At 51.0% G+C, this 12,100-nt stretch overlaps 1 protein-coding gene across 1 annotated transcript; it reads right to left on the bottom strand.

The window, feature by feature from the left end:
- Nucleotides 1-667: 667 nt before the first annotated feature.
- On the bottom strand, nucleotides 668-10,674 carry LOC110587118 (cytochrome P450 2E1). Its single transcript, XM_021697277.1, has 9 exons — nucleotides 10,468-10,674; nucleotides 9,380-9,539; nucleotides 5,809-5,958; nucleotides 5,362-5,522; nucleotides 4,775-4,951; nucleotides 4,129-4,270; nucleotides 2,427-2,614; nucleotides 1,855-1,996; nucleotides 668-1,085 (listed from the first exon to the last, which is right to left on the bottom strand). Exons 1-9 carry the CDS (start codon nucleotides 10,642-10,644, stop codon nucleotides 898-900), a joined length of 1,485 nt encoding a protein of 494 aa, XP_021552952.1. The 5' UTR covers nucleotides 10,645-10,674; the 3' UTR covers nucleotides 668-897.
- Between the last annotated feature and the right edge of the window lie 1,426 nt (nucleotides 10,675-12,100).

Below are 12,100 nucleotides of genomic sequence, written 5' to 3'. Positions count from 1 at the left end.
AGAAGGAAGGGGAAAATGAAGGGGGGGAATCAGAGGTGGAGACAAACCATGAAAGACTATGGACTCTGAGAAACAAACTGAGGGTTTTAGAGGGGGGTGGGGAATGGGTAAGCATGGTGATGGGTCGTAAGGAGGGCACGTATTGCAATGAGCACTGGGTGTTATACGCAAACAATTCATCATGGATCACTACATCAAAAACTAATGAGGGTGCCTGGGTGGCTCAGATGGTTAAGCGTCTGCCTTCGGCTCAGTTCATGATCCCAGGGTCCTGGGATCAAGCCCCACATCGTGCTCCTGGCTCAGCGGGGAGCCTGCTTCTCCCTCTCCCTCTGCCTCTGCCTCTCTCCCTGCTCATGCTCTCTCTCTCTCTGTATCTATGTGTCTCAAATGAATAAATAAAATCTTTAAAAAAAAAAAAACTAATGTACTATATGGTGACTAACATAACATAATAAAAATAAATAAATAAATACAGAAATTCAAAAAAAAACCCCAAAGGTATATTATTTTTCCCCTTTTCCAAACTACAAAACAGCATTTGTATTCTCTTTTGTGAATCATGGTGACTGGGTACTTCTACTTTCCTGGAAGAGGTGCGTTTACATTACTATAGTCTCACTCACCCTTGATCCAGGCACCCCAACATAGACTCAAGTAGGTCATAGTTTGTTTCAATTTGTTTAATTAGTTTTACACAATCTTTTTTGGACTTTGCTGTCAAATTTCATCTGATGTACATAACTCTAGAAAGCAGCACCTCTAGCCCAATTTCTTCCCTGAGTACTTTCACTGAGACTGTGCAAGGAGGGTCTTCCTGGAGGCACCAAGGGGACATGGGGGGAGCAGGAAAACTCCAGGTTTGCATCGAAGAGCCTGGGGATGGGGCGGGACTCTTCAGCCCGAGCGGGGAATGACACAGAGTTTGTAATGGGGTGGGATCTTGGCAAACCCGATTAGGATGGGACTGAGGTCAATATCCTTGGGGTCAACAAGAGACTTCAGGTTAAAGTGCTGCAGAACAGCGGACAAGAACAGGAACAATTCCATGCGAGCCAGGCCTTCTCCAACACACACCCGCTTTCCTGGAAATGACAGTAGTGCTGCTGAGACTCTGAGGCAGCTTCAGGACACAGCCCCACAGGTAAGGAAGCAGAGGGGAGCCAGGCAGGAGGGGGCTGTGGGTAAACCGTCACCCTAAAGCAGAACGGACCCCTCTCTGCCCCTTGGAAGGAAGCACATAACACCTTTCAGTATAAGAATATCCATGATAGACACATTCAGGGACCAGCCTTCATACGGCTTCTGTCGCCAGGACTCAGCAGCATAAACCTATGTGGGGTTGGGAGAGCGATCTCTGCCCATTGCTCGCCCTGACATCTTTCAGGAAAGAAGTAGGGCCACAGCCAGAAGCCAGTGCTCTAACCTTGAGTGTTATTGAGTTGGTTACATACTTCCCTCCCACCAGCCACTGAGGAAAGGCCCTGGAGGAGACCAAGGGCCTGAGAGAGGGCACTGGGACACAGCCTAGGGAAGGCCAGATGGTTCCATGAGTCCAGGTAACCAAACGTTAGGTTTTGTTCATTAAATCTTGTTTAAAATTATGGAGAATTATGTAATGCAGTTTTGAAAGATTTTCACTAAGTCCTATTAAATAGAGTTTTAGCACTGGATGAAGAGAAGTATCTGCTATGAAGTAAGAATAATTCATCTCATTCCCAGGACCTCAGGTAAGAAGGTGTCATTTAACCTCTATGAACAGGGGAGAACACACTTGGGTCCCCCATACAGGTGCTTGACCATGGAATTGGGGACAGTTCCCTAGGGAAGGCCCTACATCTTCACTCTCCTTACCTGCGGAAAATGCCTTGAAATAGTCACTATATTTGAACTTTCCATTTTCATTCAGAAAGTGCTCTGGCTTAAATTTCTCTGGATCAGGAAATTCTTGGTTGTCAAACAAGATGGAGTCCAGTGTTGGAATTACAACAGTGCCCTAGAAGGAAAAAGGCCTGTGTCGGTCAAATTAACAAAACATGAGCTTTCCACTGGGACGCCCAGTGGGGGAAGTCGTTTGCTTAAGGACTAGATGGCAGGCAGTCAGGGGTCAGGTCTAAATGGTGACAAGAGCTCTAATCTCATCAGAAGAGGAGCTCACAGGCTAGATGTTACTGTTGTTGGTTTCTGAGGTTGGGAAGTACCACAGACCCGAGGCACTGGCCCAGAGGGCCCCTTCCAGGTTTTCTCCATTCCGTGGTCACCAGGTCCATGTGAGGACTACTGGGGAAGCAGCACTCTATGGGGCAGAATGCAGGCCTGTCCCCCACCATTCAGCCAAATCTGCCAAAGGATCCTGCCTTTTGGTGGGTTAGCTGATGGGCTGGCAGGGTGGTGCTCATGGTGTGCACTCCAGGCTCACAACTGACCTTGGGGATGACATATCCCCTGAACACCGTGTCCTGGTTTGCTTCATGGGGCAGGTTGGAGGGCAGGAGGTCGATGAATCGCTGAATCTCATGCACCACGGCATCCATGTAGGGCATCTCTACCCTGTCCTTGATGGCAGGGATTCGGCTTGGCCCAATCACCCTGTCGATTTCTTCATGAAGTTTCTCTGCCAAGATATGAATAGAATAGATCAATGCCAGGCTGGCTCGGCACCCAACCACCCCTCTGCCCAGCAGATGCTTATGGAGCACTCTCAGCAGTGCTTTGGGGTGTCCTGGATACTTTGGATCCACAAATGCCAATGAGAGCCACACTCTGCGAGGCTATTTAAGTCTCTAGCATGTGTTAGCCTCCAGCTGATCATAGCTGATCCAGTTCTTGACATTACACCAGGAGTAGAGAATAACAAAAGGTTCTTAGAAATTTCAGCTGGAGGGAAATCTCTGTCTTAATTATGACCCCAGGCTGGTTTATTGCACCCTTCAGGAAGCGTGGAGGTGAAAGACAGGATGGAAACAGATATATGTGGCCTTCTGCGTGAAGAACAAGGAAGCACCAGGGCTGCCCCCCAGGCTGGGCGACCCTTCCTTTGACAAGTTGCTGGGTTAGCAATATATTGAGTGAATGACAAAATTGTGTACCATGTGGTTCCCAGGTAAAAATGTAAAACACACCCAGTATGGCTGGTATGCTGATACTGAACAAACATTAAATGTATGAAGCCGAGCACAGAGATGACACACACAGTCCTGGGACAAGTCTGGGGGCGCAGGCAGGGGTCCCAAGGAGGGGCTTCAGCAACCTGTTTTCAAGAGCCCTGAAGCAGATACTGCAAAGGCTAACACATGTTACATTTGGCAATGGTGTAAGGGTGTCAGTCATATTTATTTTCTTTTTCTCTATATTGGAGATTACTTATAATTAATCATGTAAAACAGTTTTTCAGTCTAGTTCCCCCAGTATAGACTGGTCAGAAGTTCTCTCAGATCTGTGAAAGGCTTTGCTCCAGAGACTTTTGGCTCCTTCACCCCTCATCCTTCTGTGAGACAGAAAATGCAATGGCTTTGGGGTCAGATCTGATCCTGAACAGGTGACATTCCACATCCCTGGGGGAAATTACCTCATATCCTAAAACAGCTGCCCTTAAGAGCACAGTGTATTTCAGTGCTCATGCTGTGCCTGGCACATAGCAGGAGCCAAATTATCATTAGCAGCAACAGCAAGCATGCCTCGGGGTGATGGGGCTCCCTGGAGCAGGGCCCAGGGGCCTGGCCACTAGCCATGAGGACACCCTCACCCTATCCTGCCCTCTCTTTCTCCCTGCTCTGCCTAGCAAGCCAGGTCTCATTCAGGGGCAAGGTAGATGTTATTTTCACTGTCATAAGTAGGTTATATTGTGGAGCAGAATGCAGATGACATTGCATTTCTCCACGCTGGTACTGGCTCTTCTGTTCTGAAATCAGGTGTGAGTCAGTGGGGTGTGAGGAATTGAGTTCAAGAGTGCCAGGCACCCATCATATACAAGAACACGTCCACTGAATTCATGCAGTGATCCCCATTTCACTGCCATGAGGATTAACAAGCAATGCCAATTTCCATTTTGCAGACAGAAAGCTTCACCCTAAATGCTCCAGCCTGACAATCCATGGCCCCAGAATCCTTGCCTGCTACTTGGCATACCTTCGATCTCTGGGTATTTCATGAGAATCAGGAGCCCGTATCTCAGAGTGGTGCTGGTGGTCTCTGTACCCGCAAAGAACAGGTCAGCCACGGTCACAGCAATGTTGTCCGAGGTGCACCAAGGCTCTGCACCGTATCTTTCCTGCAGATATTAGGGGCAGACAGGGACTCCATAAGAATACGTCTTCAGGTGGATGAGAGACCTCTGTCCTCCTCAGCCTCAAAAGAACCTGACAGCTCAGCCAGCTCCACAGGGAGGAGAGGGCAGGTGTGCATGAGGGTATCCCCTGGAGACATGATCGTCTCCATGGCACAGTTGGGGAAACCAAGGCTCCCAGAAAACTGACTACAGGCCCACGCACCTGGCCCCACAGCCACTGAGGGCTTCTCCAAGAAAGCTGTCTTGCTGGCCACACCGTGGACGGTGTGTGTTGCTTGAGTTCCGCCAGGCAGGCTGGCTGTGTCCCCACACCTCTAGGAGCAGGTGTGATGATCATGTGAAGCCAGTGTGAGGTCAGACCAGGAGCATCAGAACATGCCCGTGTGGGCCCAGCAGTGTCACAGTGTCAGTCTGAAGCATGCACGTGCATGCCCCCACCCCAACAGCAAACACATGGAGTCCATGGAGCCAGGGTCTGCACGGTACCTTCTGCAACTCCAGGAGCAGGCAGTCAGTGAAGTCCCGGGGGCAGTTGGGGTCCAGAGACTCCTGATGCTCCTTCACTCTTTCTGAAGTGTAATCTTTTATTTCAGACACATTTTTAAATACTTTTCGATGGCTTCCAGGCAGGTACTGCAGATAGCTTGGGAAAACGTTATAAAGCTAGAAAGAGAGAGAGAGGGAATTTCTATTTTTTTTTTCCAGATGCAACATGGTTTTGTGTACTGGGCTAATTATTTTCTCCAACTTGAATTTATGGACATCATATTGTATTATTTAGAACATTTTGGCTCACAGTATCTTTTTGGCACCTCGTTGTGGGGTGTGTGAGGTCACGTGTTAGTGGGGTCCTGTTTCAAAGGGTAAAATGGCCTCCCATGGTCAGCAAGGGAAACATCGGGCCCCATGGATGTCTCCAGAAGCAACATCCAGGCTATCGAGTTACACAAGCCCTGGCTGTTCTCTGGCTTTTGTGGGCCTGTCTGCCTGTCTCCCAGTTCCTGTCCTTGTCCTTTTCCTAACCTCAGTGGAGCAACCACGGGCAGGTGCAAACAAGGGGGGGGGGGCCTCACTTGGAGCCAGCGTGTGCTGAGCAGGTAGAAGTTCTCATTGAAAAGCCTCTGTATCCTCAGACCCGTCTCATCCATGTAGTCAAAGTGCTTGTGGAAGAGGATGTCAGCGATGACGTTGAAGGGGGCAAAGCCCAGGAGAAAGGTGGGGTCGAAGGGCTGGCCTGGAAGACAGGGGAGCGGTCAGGGCAGCTCCCACCCACTAACACTTTCCAGCGCCTGTGAGCCATCATCCTAAGCACCCCCATAATTCTACGAGGCTTGTGCGAGCCTACTGGGGGTCCCTGTACTTTCCAGTTATTCCGGATGAACACACTGGACATGGAGAGGACCCTGCGATGCAGACAGTGTCTGTGGATTAAGGCAACCCTCTCGGCGCCAGCTGGGCCTCATGGGTCCACCAGGGCTGCCCCCAGGCTGAGTTTGCAAGGACCTGGCGGCCACACGTACCCTGGGTGCCCCTGAGCGCCTCCAGCAGGAAGGGGATCTCCCTCTGGATCCGTTCCTCGTTGCCACGCTTCCCCATGCCATAGTCCCGGAGCGTGGTCAGGGAGAGCCGCCGGGTGTCCTTCCAGCCCGGTCCGTTGTTGAAAGTAATCCCTAGGGAAGAGGGGACAGCAGAGGAGTTACTGCGGACCCCCTGGGGCAGAGTGACAAGGCGAGAGGCTCCAAGCAGGAGGGACCCAAGTGGCAAACTGTCCAGCCTGGGCACCCAAGCACTGGGGCTGCCTGGTGTCCAGAAGCTTGACTGGTACCCCTGAGGCTGGCTTTCCACCTGACATTTCACCTCCCCCAGTGTTCTTCACACCATCAGTTTACTGTCTTTTTCCACTTTGCCTGGAATCTTCCCACGTGAAACAAAATCACAGCTGCCCACCAAGAGAAAGCCCCCAACCCCTTTCCCAGAAGCTCTCCTATTTCCACTGGTTTCTAACCTCCACACTACAAATAAAAAAGTGTCCTTACTAAAACCTGAGCTGTCACTCGGCTCCCAGACTCTGCCAACCATCGGATTTGGGAAGACCTCATGGACATCCCTCTTGGAGGTACAAGCAGAGGTCTGAGGAAGGCCGAGGCACGGCATATTCTAGAAGGAAGTCTGGTGGGCCTGACAGGTACCAGAGGTGTCACATGAGGGGGGAAGGGGGGACCAGGAGGTGTGAGATGAGGGGGGAGGAGGGACCAGGAGGTGTGAGATGAGGTGCGGAGGAGGGACCGGGAGGTGTTAGAAGAGGATGGAGGAGGGTCCGGGAGGTGTTAGAAGAGGAGGGAGGAGGGACCGGGAGGTGTGAGATGAGGGGAGAGGAAGGACCGGGAGGTGTGAGATGAGGTGGGGAGGAGGGACCGGAGGTGTGAGTTGAGGCTGGGAGGAGGGCGGCAGTACAGGCCAGACTAAGGTCTAGTTCCACCCTGAAGGGAACATGAGGTAGAGACAGACAGGTGGTCTCACAGCATGGCCCCTAACTGGTTGTGAGTGCTCAGAGGGTACACAGCACCCAGGGCCGTACTTAGAGGTGCTGTTTGCCAGGTTAAACACACAGCTAGGGATGGTGTTTGGGGGTCCTGCAATCAGGTCTGTGCATGCACAGCTTTGGATTCCTGCAAGACGCTTTGGAGCCTGCTGGGTAGATGTCGGGGACACAGCTGGGCACCCGGGGAGGGAACCCAGGGTATATGTGACCATATTCCTGTGTGTCTGTGGGATCCACGATAGTCTCAGCAGGAGGGCAGCCTCCATCTTCCAGTGCCTGCAGCAGACGCCGTGACCCAGAATGCAGGGCAAACAAGCACACACCAGAGTGTGTGCACTCAGGAGGTCAGAGGACACAGCTGTGGGCTGAGGACCCAAGAAGCTGGCAGGGAAGGCAGGAAGAGGGCATGCCCAGTGGATCTTCCCAAATGGCTGTGACATGGGGACTGGGGGGGACGGACAGGGAGGCAGACAATTCTAAAATAGTATCGGGAAGAATTGTGTGGCAAGGGGAAGGTGGAAGATGCCAGAAAATGTAAGAAGACAGAGAGACAGAGACAGAGAGACAGAGACTGAGAAAGACAAAGACAGAGACAGAGAGATAAGAGAGGGATAAAGGGGGAGACAGAGAGACAGAGACTGAGACAAAGACAGAGAGACAGAATGACAGAGACAAAGAGAGACAGAGTGACAGAGACAGAGAAAGAGACAAAGAGACAAGACAGAGACAGAGGGATGGGGGAGACAGAGACAGAGAAACAGAGTGACAAAGACAGAGAGACATATAAACAAAGAGACAAAGAGACAGAGAAAGAGAGAGGGACAGAGACAGAGAGAGACAAAGAGGGACAAAGAGGGAGACCGAGAGACAGAAACAAAGACAGAGACAGAGAGACAGAGAGGAAGATCCCAGAGGAACCAAGACTTTGGAAACCAAAACAGGCTGAAATGGAGACAGTAATGCTTCTGGGTCAGAGCCTCATAAACATTCACTGAAATGAAATTTATTGAAATTCACATGGGCCCTGTGCTCAATATTATGCTGATAATTAACATTTGCATCATTATGCCTGGGGAATCAGAGGTATCCCATTTATAGGGTCTGGGCTACATGGGACATGTGAAAATAGGACTTGGGAGCCACAGGCAGGACAGGACAAAGCCCCCTTGAGTCCAACGCATGGAATGTGAATATGGCCCTTGCCTGGCTGCATTCAGGGGCCCATGACTTGGACCATGAGTGGCAGATAAGGGCTCCCTGGAACCAGGATGGAGCTCCTTAACCCCACAACTCCTGCTCTTGTGGTACCGCAAAGCTCCTCTGGTGTTAATGACAAAGACTGAGGAAGTTAACTTTGTTTTTGGCAACCCCAAAGGAGTAAAAGCCCACAATGTCCAAGAAAGAAAATGAAATGCCATTGATAGTGACAGGGTATGACCTTGTGAATGTAGATGGGAATAAGGTGATGGCACCCTGAGAACAGCGGATGCAACTGTAAGCACGTCAATTCAAAATTTCTGCATAAAATGGATACAGGTTTTCTAGAGATTTGTCATCAAAGTTAACTCAGGAAAAACTAGAGGCTTCTGGGTTTTGTAGGGTAGATGGGACACTGCTTTATTTCTAATCTGCTTTAGAATCTCACTAAAATGACAGTGAGCAAGTGGAAGAGAATCAGCGCACAAGGTCGGGAGACAGACAGTGGTGGGCAGCACACTCACAGGGCTGTGAGCTGGAGGAGCTGTGAGCAGGTGCCCCCATGGGCTCCAGGATGTCCCAGGAGACACAGGAGGTAGGCACTGGAGTCGGGAGTCTGGACAACACTCAGATAAAGACTCAGATATTTTAGTATATGTGCTGCTGAAGCGAGCACGATAAAGACTCAGATAAACACTCAGACCACCAGATCCCTAATACAAGGTAACAGTGCATATTCTAGATATGGGAACCCAGGGCTCTGGAGACATGGGCTGCAGAAGAAAGAGAGGTGGCACTGGCAAGATGGAACCATGTGGAAGTCCCTTTGTGAGCTGGGGTTGCTGTGCTCAGAACAGCACAGGTGGGGTATCAGAGGCCTCCAGGTTTAGAATGTGAACTGCAGCTGACCTAAGCCCCACAAACAAACAGGATGCCCGGTGAGAGTCAGTGCCTGATCTTAGGTGAGGGGTCTCAGAGCATGGAGCACCAACACCCAGAAGCAGGTGAGGCTGTGAATGAGAAGAGCTCCCCAGACTGAGGCCCCAGGAGGCTGGAAGGTCTGTGGGAGGAAGGAACAGCTCATCTGCTGGAGGCATTTCCCTCTGTGGTATCTCTCTATAAACACATCTGTACTGCTGGTCAGAGTGTGGGTGCTGGAGGTCCTGTTTTTTCAGCTACAAGTCTGTAATAGTAGCTTTCAATAAAGTGTATGCTGAGCACATGAATTGTTGAGGGTCTCTTTATTCTTCTGTTTTGTTGTACTATATGCTATGTGGTCATCAGCCCTGGTATTTCAGGACCTGGCTCCCACCCCACCATGGGGGTGGGGTGCTCTGAAAAGCAGGGCTCACCTCTGTCCTTATGCAACTGGAACGCGAAGATTTCTCCTCTGCCAGAAAGGTCATTCTTGTGGTCAAGCAGAGCTTCCTTCACCGCCTTGTAGCCATGCAGGACCACAGTGCACTGGGAGCCCAGGTACAAGGTGAACACTGGTCCGTACCGCTCTGCCAGCTGCAGAGACCAGCAAGGAGCCAAGTGAGACCACTGGGAACTTAGAGAGGAGGTGAGCCAGGCTTAAAACCCAAAGTTCTTGTTGACCAACACAGATGGATCTGGGGAAAGACAGTCATTGTCCAGCCTGACTTGGGAAGACCCTTCCCATAGAGACTTTCTTCTGCAGGGAGCAAGTTTCCAGCATACCTGGGCTCCTGGGCACAATTAACTTGGTGGGCTGACTCCTGTCCCTCCCATGAGGACCCTTTGCCAACATCTGCCCCATCACCCCCACTGTTTGCTGTCCCCAGTCAAAGTCCTAGACCCAGGTGCTGCAGAAGGGCCCTGAGCCAGCACTGTCCTGACCTCCACAAGCCCAGCCTCCATGGTGCACAAAGTACTGTCAACATCTCCCTTACCTCAAACATTTCCCACACATATTAGATGCCCTATAGCATTCTTTTATTAACTCATGTAATAGATTTAGCAACTCATTCAGTTTTTAGATTTGTTAGCTCATTCACTGTTCACAACAACTGTAGATGGAGGTACCACACAGGTTGGTTGACACCACTTTTCACCCTGTTCTTTGGCATCTACAGTGTGCATCTGGTGTAAACACATGGCCTTCCTTACACTGCAGTGGTGAACAGCAGCAGCCCCAGACACACTGGCCTCACCAAGCCAGCCAGTGACAGAGCATTTAACCCATGGCTCAAGCAGAGGCTTCTGTGGCCAGCCATAGCCAATGCCCACTCAAGGGCTCCATGCCCACACTGTACCACTAACTAAATATCATTAATATCACTCTTGGATGCTACTGTTAAGTCAGTTCACTCATAACAGGCTGGTATTGAATAACAACTTGTCTAACAATAAATTGAATGCAAACATACTACATCTAATCCCTGAATTCTCCTCCCCTAACCAACAATATTTCTCTTACCTTGGTGAAAGATTTTGGAACATTCTTTAAATCCAACTGAAGAAGATTCCCTATAATGGGCAGTGGAAAAGGGCCAGGGGGCAGTTTCCAGGTGCTGTAGATCTGCTTCCAGATAGAGATAAGCATTAGGGTGGCCATCCACACCAGCAGGGCAACTGTGATGCCCAAGGCAGCCATGGTGTCTTTGGGGTCACTGCTGACTTGTGAGAATGCTCTGAAGAAAGGCAAAGCTTTTATAATGCACCCTCGGGAAGGAGGGTGACCAGCCAACCAATGCCATTTCTTCTGGCCCAAGATATTAGTTTACTATTAGCTGCTGTTGGCCATCATTTCAAAAGCTGATTCCCGTACTGGTTGCATCCAAGAAACTCTATCCTGGTGCTCAGGCTCTGTCAACACTGGATGCTGGCACTTGCACCAAAGTCAGCAAACACAGCATCCAGGGAAATACCACACCAATCCTTGGATCAGAAGATCACACTGGTTTGGAAGATGGCGGAGGAGTAGGAGACCTGGATTTCCTCTGGTCTCAGGAATTCAGCTGGATAGGGATCAAACCATTCTGAACACCTACAAACTCAACAGGAGATCAAGGAAAAGAAGAGCAACAACTCTCTCATCAGAAAAGCGACCACTTTCTGGAAGGTAGGACGTGCGGAGAAGTGAATCCGAGGCGATACTCGGGAGGATAGACGGCGGGGGAGGGGCCTCCGTCGGCCGCTTCTGGCAAGTGATAGACCCGCGGAGCACAAAATCAGAACTTTTAGAAGTCTGCTCCGCTGAGGGACGTCACTCCGGTGGCTAAGCAGGGGGTGGAACCCTTGTGGGACAGTGTGGCCTCAGGACCCTTGGGGTCACAGAAAGACTGGGGGTGCTAGAGTGTGACAGAGCTCCCAGGTAACGGAGCAGGGAAGCCGGCTGCAGAGGCGGAGCCCAGGCGCGGGCTCTCAGCTCGGGGTTGCCATAAACCGTGATCCGCGGCACAGTCGGGCCCCTGCTCCTCCAGCAGGGACCCAACAAGCGGCAGATCCGGGGAGACTCACCTTCTTCCCCCGGGAGGAGCCGTGTGGGAGTGCACCGCAGGGATCTGCTGGGTTTGGAGACTCCACCCGGGGTCGGGTGCCAGAGATAGAAACGCACGGTCACAGGCTGGGTGAGCACGGAGTGCGGCCGGAGACCGGGGAGACGGGAGTGACTGACGGCTTTTCTCTGGGGGCTCACTGAGAAGCGGGGCCCTGAGTTCTCGGCTCCTCCGGGGCGGAGATTGGGAGGCCGCCATTTTCACTCTCCGCCCCCAAAGCTGTACGGAAAGCTCACAGGGAACAAAAGCTCCGGAGAGCAAACCCGAGCAGATTACTTAGCCGGGAGGGGGCAAGGGTGGGGAAATTCCGCCTCCGGCAAAGACATTTGGAAACCACGGCAACAGGCCCCTCCCCAGAAGATCAGCGAGAACAGCCAGCCAAGACCAAGTTTACCGATCAATGAGAACGGCAGAACTCCAGCGCTAGGGGAATACTGCACATAGAATTCATGGCTTTTTTACCATGATTCTGTAGTCTTTCAAAGTTAATTTTTTTTAACTGTCTTATTTTTCTTTTCCGTTTTTCAACCAACATCTTATCAATCCCTTTTT

The sequence above is a fragment of the Neomonachus schauinslandi genome, chromosome 6 (genome assembly GCF_002201575.2).
Source record: "Neomonachus schauinslandi chromosome 6, ASM220157v2, whole genome shotgun sequence".
Classification (NCBI taxonomy): Eukaryota; Metazoa; Chordata; class Mammalia; order Carnivora; family Phocidae; genus Neomonachus; species Neomonachus schauinslandi.
Note: the sequence above shows the minus strand (reverse complement) of the source record. Positions and strands in the feature narration are given on the sequence as shown.

Bases quoted from the DNA above. Each gene is read 5' to 3' on its own strand.
- LOC110587118 (XM_021697277.1), bottom strand. From the start codon at position 10,644: ATGGCTGCCTTGGGCATCACAGTTGCCCTGCTGGTGTGGATGGCCACC. The intron at 5,523-5,808 runs GTACGTGTGGCC...CCTGTCTTCCAG, and splicing joins GGCGCTCAGGGGCACCCAGG to GCCAGCCCTTCGACCCCACC. The intron at 1,086-1,854 runs GTAAGGAGAGTG...TGTCATTTCCAG, and splicing joins TTTCAAGGCATTTTCCGCAG to GAAAGCGGGTGTGTGTTGGA.